Below are 12,334 nucleotides of genomic sequence, written 5' to 3' on the forward strand. Positions count from 1 at the left end.
CCTCCTTTGGTTTTTGTGTCCTGAGTAGTAAATGGTATGATTTTCTGACTGAAAGTGTCCTATTCCAATCCATTTTAATTCACTGATGCCCAAGATGTCAATCTGTAGTCGATTCATTTCATCTTTCACTGTGTCAAGTTTTCCCATATTCATGCTTCTTACGTTCCACATTCCCACTATAATTCTGTCTTTGCAGCTTCGGATTTTCTTTTCCCGCACGGCAACATCAGCTGCTAGACATCCAAAAGTCTTTAGTCTAACAGCGTCATAAACACCATCGGTACTCTGAGAGATCCTCAGCTCTTCCTCAGTAGCATGTCGAGTACCATCCAACCTGAGGGGTCCATCATCCGGCACTGAGAAGTCTGAGAATAGAGATCTCTAAAAAAAAACAGGGATAGCTACTATTGTTTGTTAACCATTATGTTTCCAAATGACTAAAGTGTTAATATTAATACTATCATTAGTTACCAATACAGTTTAATCTAGCAGCCATCTGATACTTATTCCTAAGGACAAACAGGTGATAATGAAGATAGCTTATAAAAGCTACACTGTTCTATCTGAAGAAAAATTTAGGCTTACCTGCGATATTGCTGTCTTGAAATTTCATCTCCATAGAAGAAGCAAATTGTAGCTCTCACTGATGCATCATTTTGTTCTCTTTCAGCAGAATTACATGTTACTGTAATTTTCTGGGGGAAAGAAGCATTGTAGAGTTTAAACTGAACAAAGTTCTTTAGGCAGTGCTACTACAGCTAAACTATATGTAAAAATACCCAAATGTATAGCATGTTTTTTTTAAAAAATTGAGAATTACATATTTTATATACCATGTATAAAAAGAGATCATGTTTATATCATGTTAACAGGATAAGCAAGCAGCTGGATTATATTTACCTGCTGTGCATTTTCCTTAAGGACAAACTTTTCTGGAAACACTTGTACTGGATCTGTATCCAATACAGTTCTTTTACAGTTGTTAGAGCACAGTGCTTTCACAAAGGCAGCCCGGCACCCTATATTTCGTATAGAGAAAGAAGTCTGGCTTGTTTTACCAGGTGATGGCTCAGTCAGTTCTACTATGTATCTATTATAGTGTTTTTTAACATCTTCTAAAATCACACTGCTTTTTCCTCCATATCCATACAATGGTATCTGAAAAACAAACAGTTAACACTTAATCACAGGAATGGAAAGAAACCAGTTTCCCTGCTCCAAGGTTAATTGTTCCTAACCTAACTATTCAAGAGAGGCAGAGGATCCTAAGTAATGACAAAGCTTAGATATCTTGATTTATAGCTAGTTGTTTCTGGTGCAATATAAATTGCTATTGTTAAGCCAACAAAGTCCCTAAATGACTTGGCTCCAAGATGTCTGAAGGGCTGCCTTCACCCTGTGTGAACCTGCCTGTTCTTAGAAGTTTTCTGCCAGGGCCCTTCTCTAGCTGCTCACAGATTAGGTGGGTCGACTCTAGAGACAAAAACCTATAAAATAAATCCATGTTCCTTTCTCCACAGAGGACAGAGAGTATCTTGGAAACAGTTTGGACCTCCCACTTGTTCCAGATGAAGACAGGGCTATACAAATTAGATTGTAAATTCCTGGCATGACTAGGCAGTCACCATACCCACTTCTGGGACTGGCAAAATTTCTAGGACACACAGATATTCTGGAAGGAAGGATAAACTAGTACAGGAGAGAAAGCTGTAAGGAAGGAGCAAGTAAGTTTTACATGGAATGAGCTAACAATTTCAAGAAAAATTAGTCAAACCATCCACTATGGTGCCCATCCAAAAGAAAAGTGTCTTCTAATTGTAATTAGAAAAGTAATTGAAAAATAACTTGAATTGAAAATTGAATTGAAATAACTAATTGAAAAGTAACTTCTAATTGAAGTTAGCAACCACAGGTCAATAGGATACCCTCTGTTTACTGTGGAGAAGGAACCTATCATGGTAAGACCAATGTTCTTTTCTCATAAAGTGAAAAAGGGTATCCTGTAAATAGGACATATCACAGCAGCAATAGAAAGAGGGAGGGAGTGGTTTCAGGTGGACCTGTTCAGGCAACCACCACCTGTTGAAAGGCACTTCTACTGAAAAGTATGTCTGAAGAGCAGAAGATTACAGTGCAAGTTGAGTGGGAAAATAGACCAGGTTGTCACCAAACAAATCTGAGAGAAATAGGCATTGAAAGAGTGAGCTGCAGCAGCACTTTAAGTAGAGTGGGCCATGATGCCCTGGGAACTCTGAGGGTTAATAACTCCTAGCCTAGGAAGAAACAAGCCTTGATTCAACACAAGTGGTGGGGCTTTGGAGACTTTGTAGCCTAAAGTGGTAGAATGCAAGGAAACAGAGAGCTGGAAAGCCCAAACACTTAGGTATGATGGATGTAGAACCTGAGGGCCCTTTGAATGTAGTGTGTACCACAACCTTTCCCTGGGATGCTGCGAAGCCAGGAAGAATGGAGAGTCAATAATCTGGGATGGGACACAGTGTTGATCTTAGGAATGAAGGTTAAATCACAGTTTGAAGACAGACACTGGCAAAAAAAATCAGTGTTCATGTGTGGAGTATGTGCCTAATTCTTAAACTTAGTATACTGATGTGATGGCAAGAACAACAAAAAGAGCGACTTTCCACAAAATGATGTTTTAAACAAACAAACAAACAGAATGTTTAAACTAAATCCTAAGCAGCCAACACATTAGGGGAAGTCTATCAACAGAAGGTTAGGACAGGCAACAGGAAGCTGTTTGTTAAAAACTCCTAGCCGAGACATGCAACATGACAAAACTAATTATTCACCATTAACTATTAAGCTTACTTAGCATGCACAATGGATATTTAGAATATATCACAGTACTTTGCAGAACACTACATTTTTACACTACAAACTAATTTGCCCTGAACGGGTTCTTATTTGAAGTTTGGCTTATCAAAGAAGAACAACAGAGTGCCTTGAACAACTTCAGGAGATTGGGTGAGACACTGAAGTAATCTATCTATCTAATTAATTCCTGTAGAAGGGATGCGTGGGGATGTGGGCAAGCTCCACCCCCACTGCAGCTGCAACGGGAAAGAGGATGATGGGTGGTGGACAGGCAGTGGGTAAAGCCCTGCCGCCCCGAGGACGACGACGAGAGGACGACAGGCAGCGGCAAGATGACAGGTGGCGGGTGAAGCCCTGGCCCCGCCAGGGTGAGACGGCGGTGGCATGGGGGTGGTGGTGGCTGGGCCCAACTAGAGGCGCAGATGCTCTGCACCCAGGTCCACTAGTTTACTTTAAAAACCCAATCCAGTCTGCAGTTACAATTACAATTAGAGAGTGACAGTTTTCAGAACTTCCTTAAAGGCATTCAACAAGATCAATATTATTTCATAAGAATCTCACATTACTTGTACAATAAAGTGTAAGACTTACAGTGAACTTCATTCCAATCTGAGACTGAAAACCAAGCTGTTTCATTTCAAGCTTTGCAAACATGCAAGCTAAACGAGATGGTGAAAATATTAAATAGACACTATAATCATGTTTTGGTCGGATCTTGATTTCGTAATTATTGTAGCCTCGTTCTCCAAGTTTCAACTACAATTACATAAGAAACACAGTAAGTTAATTTGCCAACATTCCAACTCAAGAGTTCTATCTTAAGTTTTTGGTAAAAGTGTTTAGTCAACTACTCATTCAATTCAATAGGTCTACAACCAAGAAGTATACCAGTCCATGGTAATACCAACACAACAAAGAAAGAGCAATTTCAGAAATTTTACTCGCCTTAGTTTAGAAAGGCTGGGGTAAACAAAATTATATTGTTGATTTAGGCTTCTTCATAACATTTTCCTTGCACAGATACACATATCAATATGGGGGGTGGAAACCAATACCATGTACTAAATTGTATTCTGTTTTATGTATGTGGGTTGGGAAACATAATTGCTGGAGAGTATATTCCTGTATTTTATTGATTTATTCATTATATTTAGTCACTACTAAATCAAAGCCACAACATGGTTCACACCTAAGAAAAACAAAACCAATTAAACTCAAAAGCATCCATCAAAGGCCTGGTTGAAGAAATGTGTTTTAAAGGTATGAAGATGGCCCGATGGAGTAGAGAATCTGTGAATAGATTCACGTTCCCTAGTCCAGTATGAGACTAGCATTAAAATGAATTTTGATTAACACAATTCAAAAGCTTCAGAAACATTGGCATACTGAAACAAACATTTCTGCTTCAAATGTTAAAATCTAGAACTATGTCTGCTATACACATTAGACTCAAAGGCCAATCATTTTATGAAGATCATTTTATTTTAAATAAAAAGCAACATCAGCTTCAAATACTGACCATAAGTTTGTTATCAGACGGCATGACTCACCTGAAAGCAGTCCTGATCTTGACCCCTTATCAACAATCGTAACTGCTGTGTAGTAGATACAGAGTCATTTCTCAGAATTAGTTTCTGTTGACTATAAAAGCATTAAAACATTTTGTTGCAATTTGCTTTATTTAAGAGGTAGGAATAAGACAGTTTCATTTTTTTAAGGAATGTATATAAGAAAGTGTAGTATTGTTAATCCAAGCTGATCTACCACCAATTGGTTAGTATAACTCTATAGCTTAACTCAAGCTAGATGTTTGTGCACTTTCAGTAGCAAGACCCATTTCAGCGTTTTAGATGGTTTAATATATTTCACCTATTATACACCACATGAGCTTATGTATACTAAACCAGCCAGAGGCACCATTAGGCCCGGACCATGGGATGCAGGTCTGTGGCCTGGCAGCCTCTCTTTCCTGGAGGTCCCCAGCGCACCTGCCTCCCTGGCCTGCGGCCGGCACGGGCTCTGCGATGCCTCCTCTGCAGACCACGCAATGGCAGCAAAGGACTGGCTATGATCAGGAAGCTTGCCTGCCACTGGAAGGCTCCCCATATGCTTGCGCAGGCTCCTGGCTACAGCTCGCCCCACCGATTATTGTGCCTGCTGTTCAGCAGGTCGGTGGGGCTTCCAGAGGCTTCTCTGCTGGCCTCCCTGAAGCTCTCCAGTGTGGGCTGATGGGCTGCCTGCAGGCAGCAGTGAAAAAAAAGAAGCAGAGCGGCCAGTGCTGGCTGTCTAGAACAGCACTATGCACACCCTCTGCCTTGCCACCACCTACTGGTGTGCTCAGGCTGTGCCTACCTCCTCCAAAACAGCAATAGATCGTATGGGATTTCCCTTTTGTGGTTCTATGGTGGGGGGGGATATTTATGGGATGGCTTGCAAGAGAACTTTGATATCATGCACAGGTGTGGGGCAGGGTGAGAGGGCTCTGTATATTTAATTTGAATTGGATTGGTCAATCCATTAATCTATTTTTTAAAAAAATTCTAAAAATATCAAAAAAAGTGGCTTGTTTCATGGCAGAAAATTACAAAAGCTTCTGGAACCAAAGCCCCTCCTTGTATCATAATTCTACCCCCATCTGCCCTTTGCCTTCATTAAAGAAGAGTAAAGCACCCCACTTTTTCCTCCACCCTTTAGATCACCTGTAATGGCTTGAATTAGGGCTTTGATACTGAGCACCGATTTAGGGTGGGATAACTCTATGTATTCAATTTGAAGTGGATTGGTCAATCCATTGATCTTTAATATTTTCCCCTACTGCAGTAAAGCTTCCAGGAAGAGAGATCTCTATCCACAAAATACTTCGCACCTAGTGAAAGTGTAGCTAACTGTAAATATCCCAATAAACCATTTTATTTAAAATGCACTATGCTCAAGTTGTTTTGCAGTCCAGAAGGTCTGAGTGAGAACTATGAAGTAAAGGGCATGTGTTGTGGTTTTAACTTTTTTCCTTACAAATCCACTATATGCCAAGCTGGTTTGTGATCCAAGTGTATATTTGAAATATGGAGCAAGGGACACATGTTGTATTCCAGTTGGTTTGTGACTCGTCAAGAATCCACTGGAGGTTCTGCTGTCTTTTTTTTTACAACTGCACTCTGGCCCAGACCTGTGGATTTGAGGCGAATGATGAAGATATGTGGATTCTTTGGGGTGGGGGTGTGTAGTCTTCCTCCCCGCATGCACTCTAGCCTACACCTGTGATGATCAAGAAGGTGTGTGGATCCTTCAACTGTTCGGCAGGTGCGAAAAGCTTGCTGAGGCAGAGAACTCTGTGCACTGCTGTCTCAGTCTGTGCCTGCCTGCAACAATGTGATGTGTGTGTGTGTGTGTGTGTGTGTGTGTGTGTGTGTGTGTGTGAGAGAGAGAGAGAGAGAGAGAGAGAGAGAGAGAGAGAGAGAGAGAGAGAGGACGCACGGTGGGGTGGCAGTGATCCAATAGCTACACTTCTAAAATCAGCCTACTACAAGTCTGACTAAGGCAGATACTTCAGACAAATAATTTTGCATGCTATTAAGAGGATGCTTTTTTCTCTTCCTTTAAAGATTAGCTGCCAGGAATTAGTTTTATTTATGACATATCCAGTTGGAGGCTGAGACAGAATTTAGACCTCAGTAATCACCTCTCTTGGACTGTGCAGTCAGGGTACACTTACATAAGGACTGTTGTATAGAAATTGAAAGTGAAGGCAACACTTTTAAGAGTGCTGTTACAAGTCATTTAAACCATTTCTATCTATGCTGTCTGAGCTCAGTGAACTAGTGATGTCAATGTTACTTGCCTTTCAACTTTATACAGTTTATTTCTCCAGCCTTCCATGCTCCAGGGGCTTTGCTGATCCTTTGAAAGCCTAAACAATTCATACCTCCTACAAGGCATGCCAATGTTTAACTTATAGAAATGACTCTGATGTCCTCTCCTTTTCCTATTTGAAATGAGTAGATGATGAGAAGGCCAATAAACTTCTCTTAAGACACTTCCTAACGTGCCTTCTTTGAGTTCTGGTTTTCTGCCTATTGTAGATAAAGGCAAGTGAAATACCTAGTCTTGCTATTGCAATCAACAGCAAATATGGCAGTGACACACACATTTCCCTACAACTGCTTAGGCCTAACTTCATATTTTAGCAGTCACTAAAATTCCTCCCAGACTGTTTTTTCTGAAATTGGTAGTGAGAAGGACGGCTATCTCACTTCAGCATCCAGTTCTTATAAAACATGTGAAGCTTACATTGCAGCAGCTAAGCATCAGATTTTAGGACATGCTTTTGAGAAATACACTATCGTGGAATATATGTCCACATAAAATAGAACATAAATTGCAACTCAAGGGCTGTACTGCTTTCTGTTCTCCATAGAGGCTTTTCTGCAACTGCCACTGACCCTCTCCATGGCATCTCAAGTCTCCCATGGGGTTCAGGGGATCCTCTGACTGCAATAGCATGCTGGGGAAGAGTCAGGAACCCCCTTCTATGCAGAGCTTTTGAATCCTGGTCAAATTTTCCTTGGGACATCAGTTCAATATAACAGCTACTCAAAACCATGCTCAAACATGATAAAGGCATTAGGGTCAGGCTTTCTGCAGCAAGATCCTATATTTAAGTAGTGTTCTTGATACTTACACTGTTCTGCCAAGTTGTACACCTCCCCATACCACAAGCTGCTTGTTAGCAAGGATGGGGGGAACTTCTGAGCTGTAGCAATTTTGTATCGAAGGTTTGCTCTCCTCCATAAATACTTCACCTTTCACTGTTACTTTATACTCTGGCCCAGATGGCAGCACGAATATTTTCACAACACTATTAAAATAAAACCTTAAGTTAAAAGACACTCCATAAAAATAATCTCTAATTTATATTGTTAGGCCAATTACAGAGTTACCTTTCAGCATTTCTATAGTCCTTTGGAGCAAAGTCGACTGACAATTCTTGTTCCTCCCCAGGTATAAGGGCCAGATTCTCTGGGTTGACAGAAATACCACTATCTGGTTCTAGTATCTGAAAAGAAAAAGGATTACTTCAAGTAGGCCACATCCTCTTCTTGGTGTGTTATGAGAAGCCTTTTCCTCCTTCTAGGGCATAGGAAAGGCCAAGGAAAGGGCATAGGAAAGGCCAAGAACATGAAGGTTTTAACTCAGGTCAGCACATGTACACATTAAAGAAGAGCATCTAAATAATGAATTCTGAGCATCTCAGAATTTAGGAGCTAACAGGCTTATAGTATGGAAAAATTGCATTGGCAAGAGCCAAAATGGTCAACTGTTCTATAGTCTAGCAGCAAAACTTCATGTTTGCAGGCTAAGGGTTATCAACAGTTGTATCTATAATGTCCTGTCAGGGAACTTGTGCTATTGTCTCCCCTGTTGCTTGGCAAAGCAGTTGTATGGAGATGGTCTCCACTATTTCCCTATAGTCAAAAGAGCAAATTGTTGGTGGGTGCCAGTGATTAGGACCATCTGCTCCCCCTGTGATCCTACACGAAGAAGATAGTTGCTATATAGTAGAGGAGCGGACAAACCAGAACAAGAAATAAATCACCATAATTCCTGGAACTGTTTGCAAGACTGTCATTTAAGGCTGCATTTTGTTTTCTAGCAAAAAGCTTAAGTCTCTTGCCTTTCTGATCTCTTATGAAGATAGACTGCTTTGATTTATTATTTATTTATTTATTTGATTTGTATACCGCCCTTCCAAAATGGCTCAGGGTGGTTTACAATTAAAACACACCACTAAAACAGTAAAGAGCTAAAACAAATTTAAAAACAATATAACAATTAACAATTTAAAAACATTTTAAAACAATTAAACAATTACAGTGATTAAAAACCCCAAAATTGGGTTTTGAATTTTAAAACAAACCAGAAATTAAAACCCTCACAATTTAGGAAGCTGAGAAAGCTTGGGTGAAAAGAAGGGTTTTCAGGTGTTTTTTGAAAATTGCCAGAGATGGTGAGGATCGCATCCCAGCAGGGAGCGCATTCCACAATCTCAGGGCAGCGACTGAGAAGGCCCATCTCTGTGTCGCCACCAAACAAGATGGTGGTAACTGGAGACGGACCTCCTCAGATGACCTCAATGGTTGGTGGGGCTCATAACGAAGAGGACGCTCTCTTAGGTACCCAGGGTCTAAGCCATTTAGGGCTTCTTAAGTTATAACTAGCACTTTGTATTTTGTCCGGAAACCTATTGGCAGCCAGTGTAACTCCATCAGTAAAGGAGTAACATGGTTTCTCCGAGATGACCCAGAGACCAACCTGGCTGCCGCGTTCTGAACCAACTGAAGTTTCCAGACTACATACAAAGGCAGCCCCAAGTAGAGCGCATTACAAAAGTCAAGTCTGGTGGTTACCAGCAGATGTACCACAGTTTTGAGGTCATTTTGAGAAATGGGCACAGCTGGCGTATCAGCCAGAGCAGATAGAAAGCACCCCTGGCCACCGCCTCAACATGAGAAACCAGGGAGAGATGTGAATCCAGAAGTACTCCCAGACTGCAAAACTGTTCCTTTTGGGGAAGTGTCACCCCATCCAGAACAGGCAGATCAAAATTGTCTCTAGAGTTCTGACCCCGCACAATAAGTACCCCCGCCTTATCTGGATTCAGCTTCAGTTTATTCTCCCTCATCCAGCCCATTACTGCTTCCAGACAGGCATTTAGGGAGGATGTGCCAGCTCCTGAAGAAGTTGACATGGAGAAGTAGATCTGGGTGTCATCAGCATACTGATAACACCCAGTTCCAAATCTCCTGATGATCTCTCCCAGCTGTTTTACATAGATGTTAAAAAGCATTGGAGACAGTACGGAGCCTTGAGGGACACCATACTTAAGCTCAGATTTGGAAGAGCAACAGTCTCCAATCGACACCATCTGGAATCTATCCGAGAGGTAGGAGCAGAACCACTGTAAAACAGTGCCTCCCACCCCCAACACCCCCAGACGTTCCAGAAGGATACTATAGTCAATAGTATCGAATGCCACTGAGAGATCCAAAAGGACCAACAGAGTCACACTTCCTCTGTCAATTGCCAATTGGAGATCATCCATCAAGCCGACCAAGGCAGTCTCAACTCCATAGCCCGCCTGAAAACCAGTTTGAAATGGGTCTAGATAATCAGTTTCCTCCAAGACCACCTGAAGCTGAGAGGCCACCACCCTCTCAATTACCTTGCCCAGCCATGGGAGGTTGGAAACAGGCCTATAATTGCTCAACTCCGAGGGATCTAATGCAGGCTTCTTTAGAAGAGGTCTAATGATTGCCTCCTTAAGACAAGGAGGCATCCTGCCCTCCCCTCAGAGAAGCATTTATGATATCCACCAGGCTGTTTACAACAACCTCCCTGCTAGATCGAACAAGCCATGTTGGACAAGGGTCAAGAGAACAAGAGGTGAACAGTAACTTTAGAACTATTCCCTGAAAGAAGATAAAAGTAGCCTACCATAATCTTCAAGTCAACTTTAATATTCCCAGCATTCTTTAAGGGCAACTGCTGTCTTGCAGATAATCCCATCCTTGCAGACATGTATAAAGTCTGGGGGGAAAGGTTACAAATAATAAGACATTTAAGACAGAAAGATGTGCTATATCCAAAAAGATAATAGGTTTTACATAATATACCTGCAGGCCTTTTGGAGCATATATCCTAGGGGTTCCAGATCTTGCAAGGAGAGGAATACTTTTTAGACTATTAGGAGGCTCTGGACAGTCAACCTCCACATCAACTCTTGCAAAGTACTCATCTGGTGGGCCCAAATACTCTGAAAATTTTTAAATTCAATTTACAGAAGAGTGAAAAAACTTATTTTTAGAGCCCTACATGAAATGAAGTATTCCCTGAAGACTTAACCACCTAACTGAAGTAAAACTAAGAAGGTGTTTGTATAATTTAGAAACAATGTTGGTTTCTCTACATTGTGTTCAGTTTCACAATGAAATAGTGCTAAAGCTGACCTATAAATGCAGAAAGCATGAAAATAGCAGTACAAGACTTCAGCCATGTGAATCTTATGTATAAGCCTTTTAAAAACTTCTCTCTCACATTTCCTTCTGGATTACTATTTGGATTTTTTTTGGTCCTATTTCTAGCTTAAATGTATTCTCTAATTCTTTACTTCTTTCAGTTTATCATAGCCCATGCAAAGTTTTCCCTCTCACTACCTTTGTCTCAATCTTAAAAGCCTGTGGACAAGGACTTGATTTTTGTGCAGCACCAGTACATACTTCTTCACAGGCTAGAAATTTTAAACACCATGTCTATCAATTTGTAAAGTACATACCAGTTACATTACAAGTTGATGATGATTAACTACACAACCTGAACGTTTGTTGAAACTGTTCTTCTGACTGCTGTGGCTGTTTGAGCTCCACAAATAAAACATGTAGAGTATTTTAGCCAGCGTGGTATAGTGGTTAGAGTGCTGGACTAGGACTGGGGAGACCAGAGTTCAAATCCTCATTCAGCCATGATACTTGCTGGGTGACTCTGGGCCAGTCACTTCTCTCTCAGCCTAACCTACGTCACAGGGTTGTTGTGAAAGAGAAACTCAAGTATGTAGTACACTGCTCTGGGCTCCTTGGAGGAAGAGCGCGATATAAATGTAATAGTAATAATAATAATAATAATAATATTGGTTGCTATGACATATGCACTAAACCCAAGTAAGTCTTAAACACCACTTCAGGTACTCTTTATTGTCCACAATAAAGACTGCTACCAGATATGCCCCAAGTTGAAGCACACATTAAGTCTTTTGCCTTGGCCAGGCAGGTCTGAGCAAACTTAAAACCTTAGCATATATTCCTGCAAACACTGCCTCCTATCATAAGCATGGAACTCTGCATACAAGGATATGCTAGACAGAGCATTATGCCTAGGCTCAGAACACTGTAAAACCTTTTGAACATCCAGGCCAACTGCCATTTCACACATTACATGGCAGCAAATCTAACCTGTGACAATTGACAAGTAGCTACAGCTAACCCTGGCTCTATTATGTATGCGCTAAACATATTACCCAACACGTCTCATTCACATTCATATAAGTGTATGCTTAGTTTAAAAAATGTAATTGTGAAGAGCTTCAACAGTCATGTGTAGCAGCAGATCTACATTCTGAATACTGGCTGATCTTAAGAGTATTATTTCACCAACTGAATTTTTTTCCTTTTGGACTAACAGCCACCTTGAACTTACATTAATTCAGAACAAGTGTGTCAGATCTATACCTGAAGAGGTGTGTTTGCTTGGTGCCTGGAACCGGACCCAAACTATTAAAACATCAGGATCCTGGAGGGAAAAACAGACATCTGAATTAAATGGAAGTTTTATACTATAATAGTTCACCTTTTAACACCGATTAGCCAGTCTCACAACTAGGCAATGTTTTAAAAACCAGAAGATTAGGGGATTACACTGTAATTAAATGTCTTTACTACTCTAAGGGACA

At 40.9% G+C, this 12,334-nt stretch overlaps 1 protein-coding gene across 5 annotated transcripts in view; it reads right to left on the reverse strand.

The window, feature by feature from the left end:
- The window catches only part of CEP192 (centrosomal protein 192), a 125,842-nt gene that overhangs the window by 29,971 nt on the left and 83,537 nt on the right, over positions 1-12,334 (reverse strand). For all 5 annotated transcript variants that reach the window (XM_053247460.1, XM_053247461.1, XM_053247462.1 and 2 more), the window contains 9 exons: positions 12,114-12,174; positions 10,506-10,645; positions 10,327-10,419; positions 7,773-7,888; positions 7,514-7,690; positions 4,386-4,476; positions 3,427-3,591; positions 901-1,158; positions 586-695 (listed from right to left, as the gene is read on the reverse strand). In XM_053247460.1, coding sequence (XP_053103435.1) covers positions 586-695; positions 901-1,158; positions 3,427-3,591; positions 4,386-4,476; positions 7,514-7,690; positions 7,773-7,888; positions 10,327-10,419; positions 10,506-10,645; positions 12,114-12,174 — 1,211 coding nt within the window. The remainder of the gene's footprint in view (positions 1-585; positions 696-900; positions 1,159-3,426; positions 3,592-4,385; positions 4,477-7,513; positions 7,691-7,772; positions 7,889-10,326; positions 10,420-10,505; positions 10,646-12,113; positions 12,175-12,334) is intronic.

Source organism: Hemicordylus capensis, chromosome 4, assembly GCF_027244095.1.
Source record: "Hemicordylus capensis ecotype Gifberg chromosome 4, rHemCap1.1.pri, whole genome shotgun sequence".
In the NCBI taxonomy this organism is placed as follows: domain Eukaryota; kingdom Metazoa; phylum Chordata; class Lepidosauria; order Squamata; family Cordylidae; genus Hemicordylus; species Hemicordylus capensis.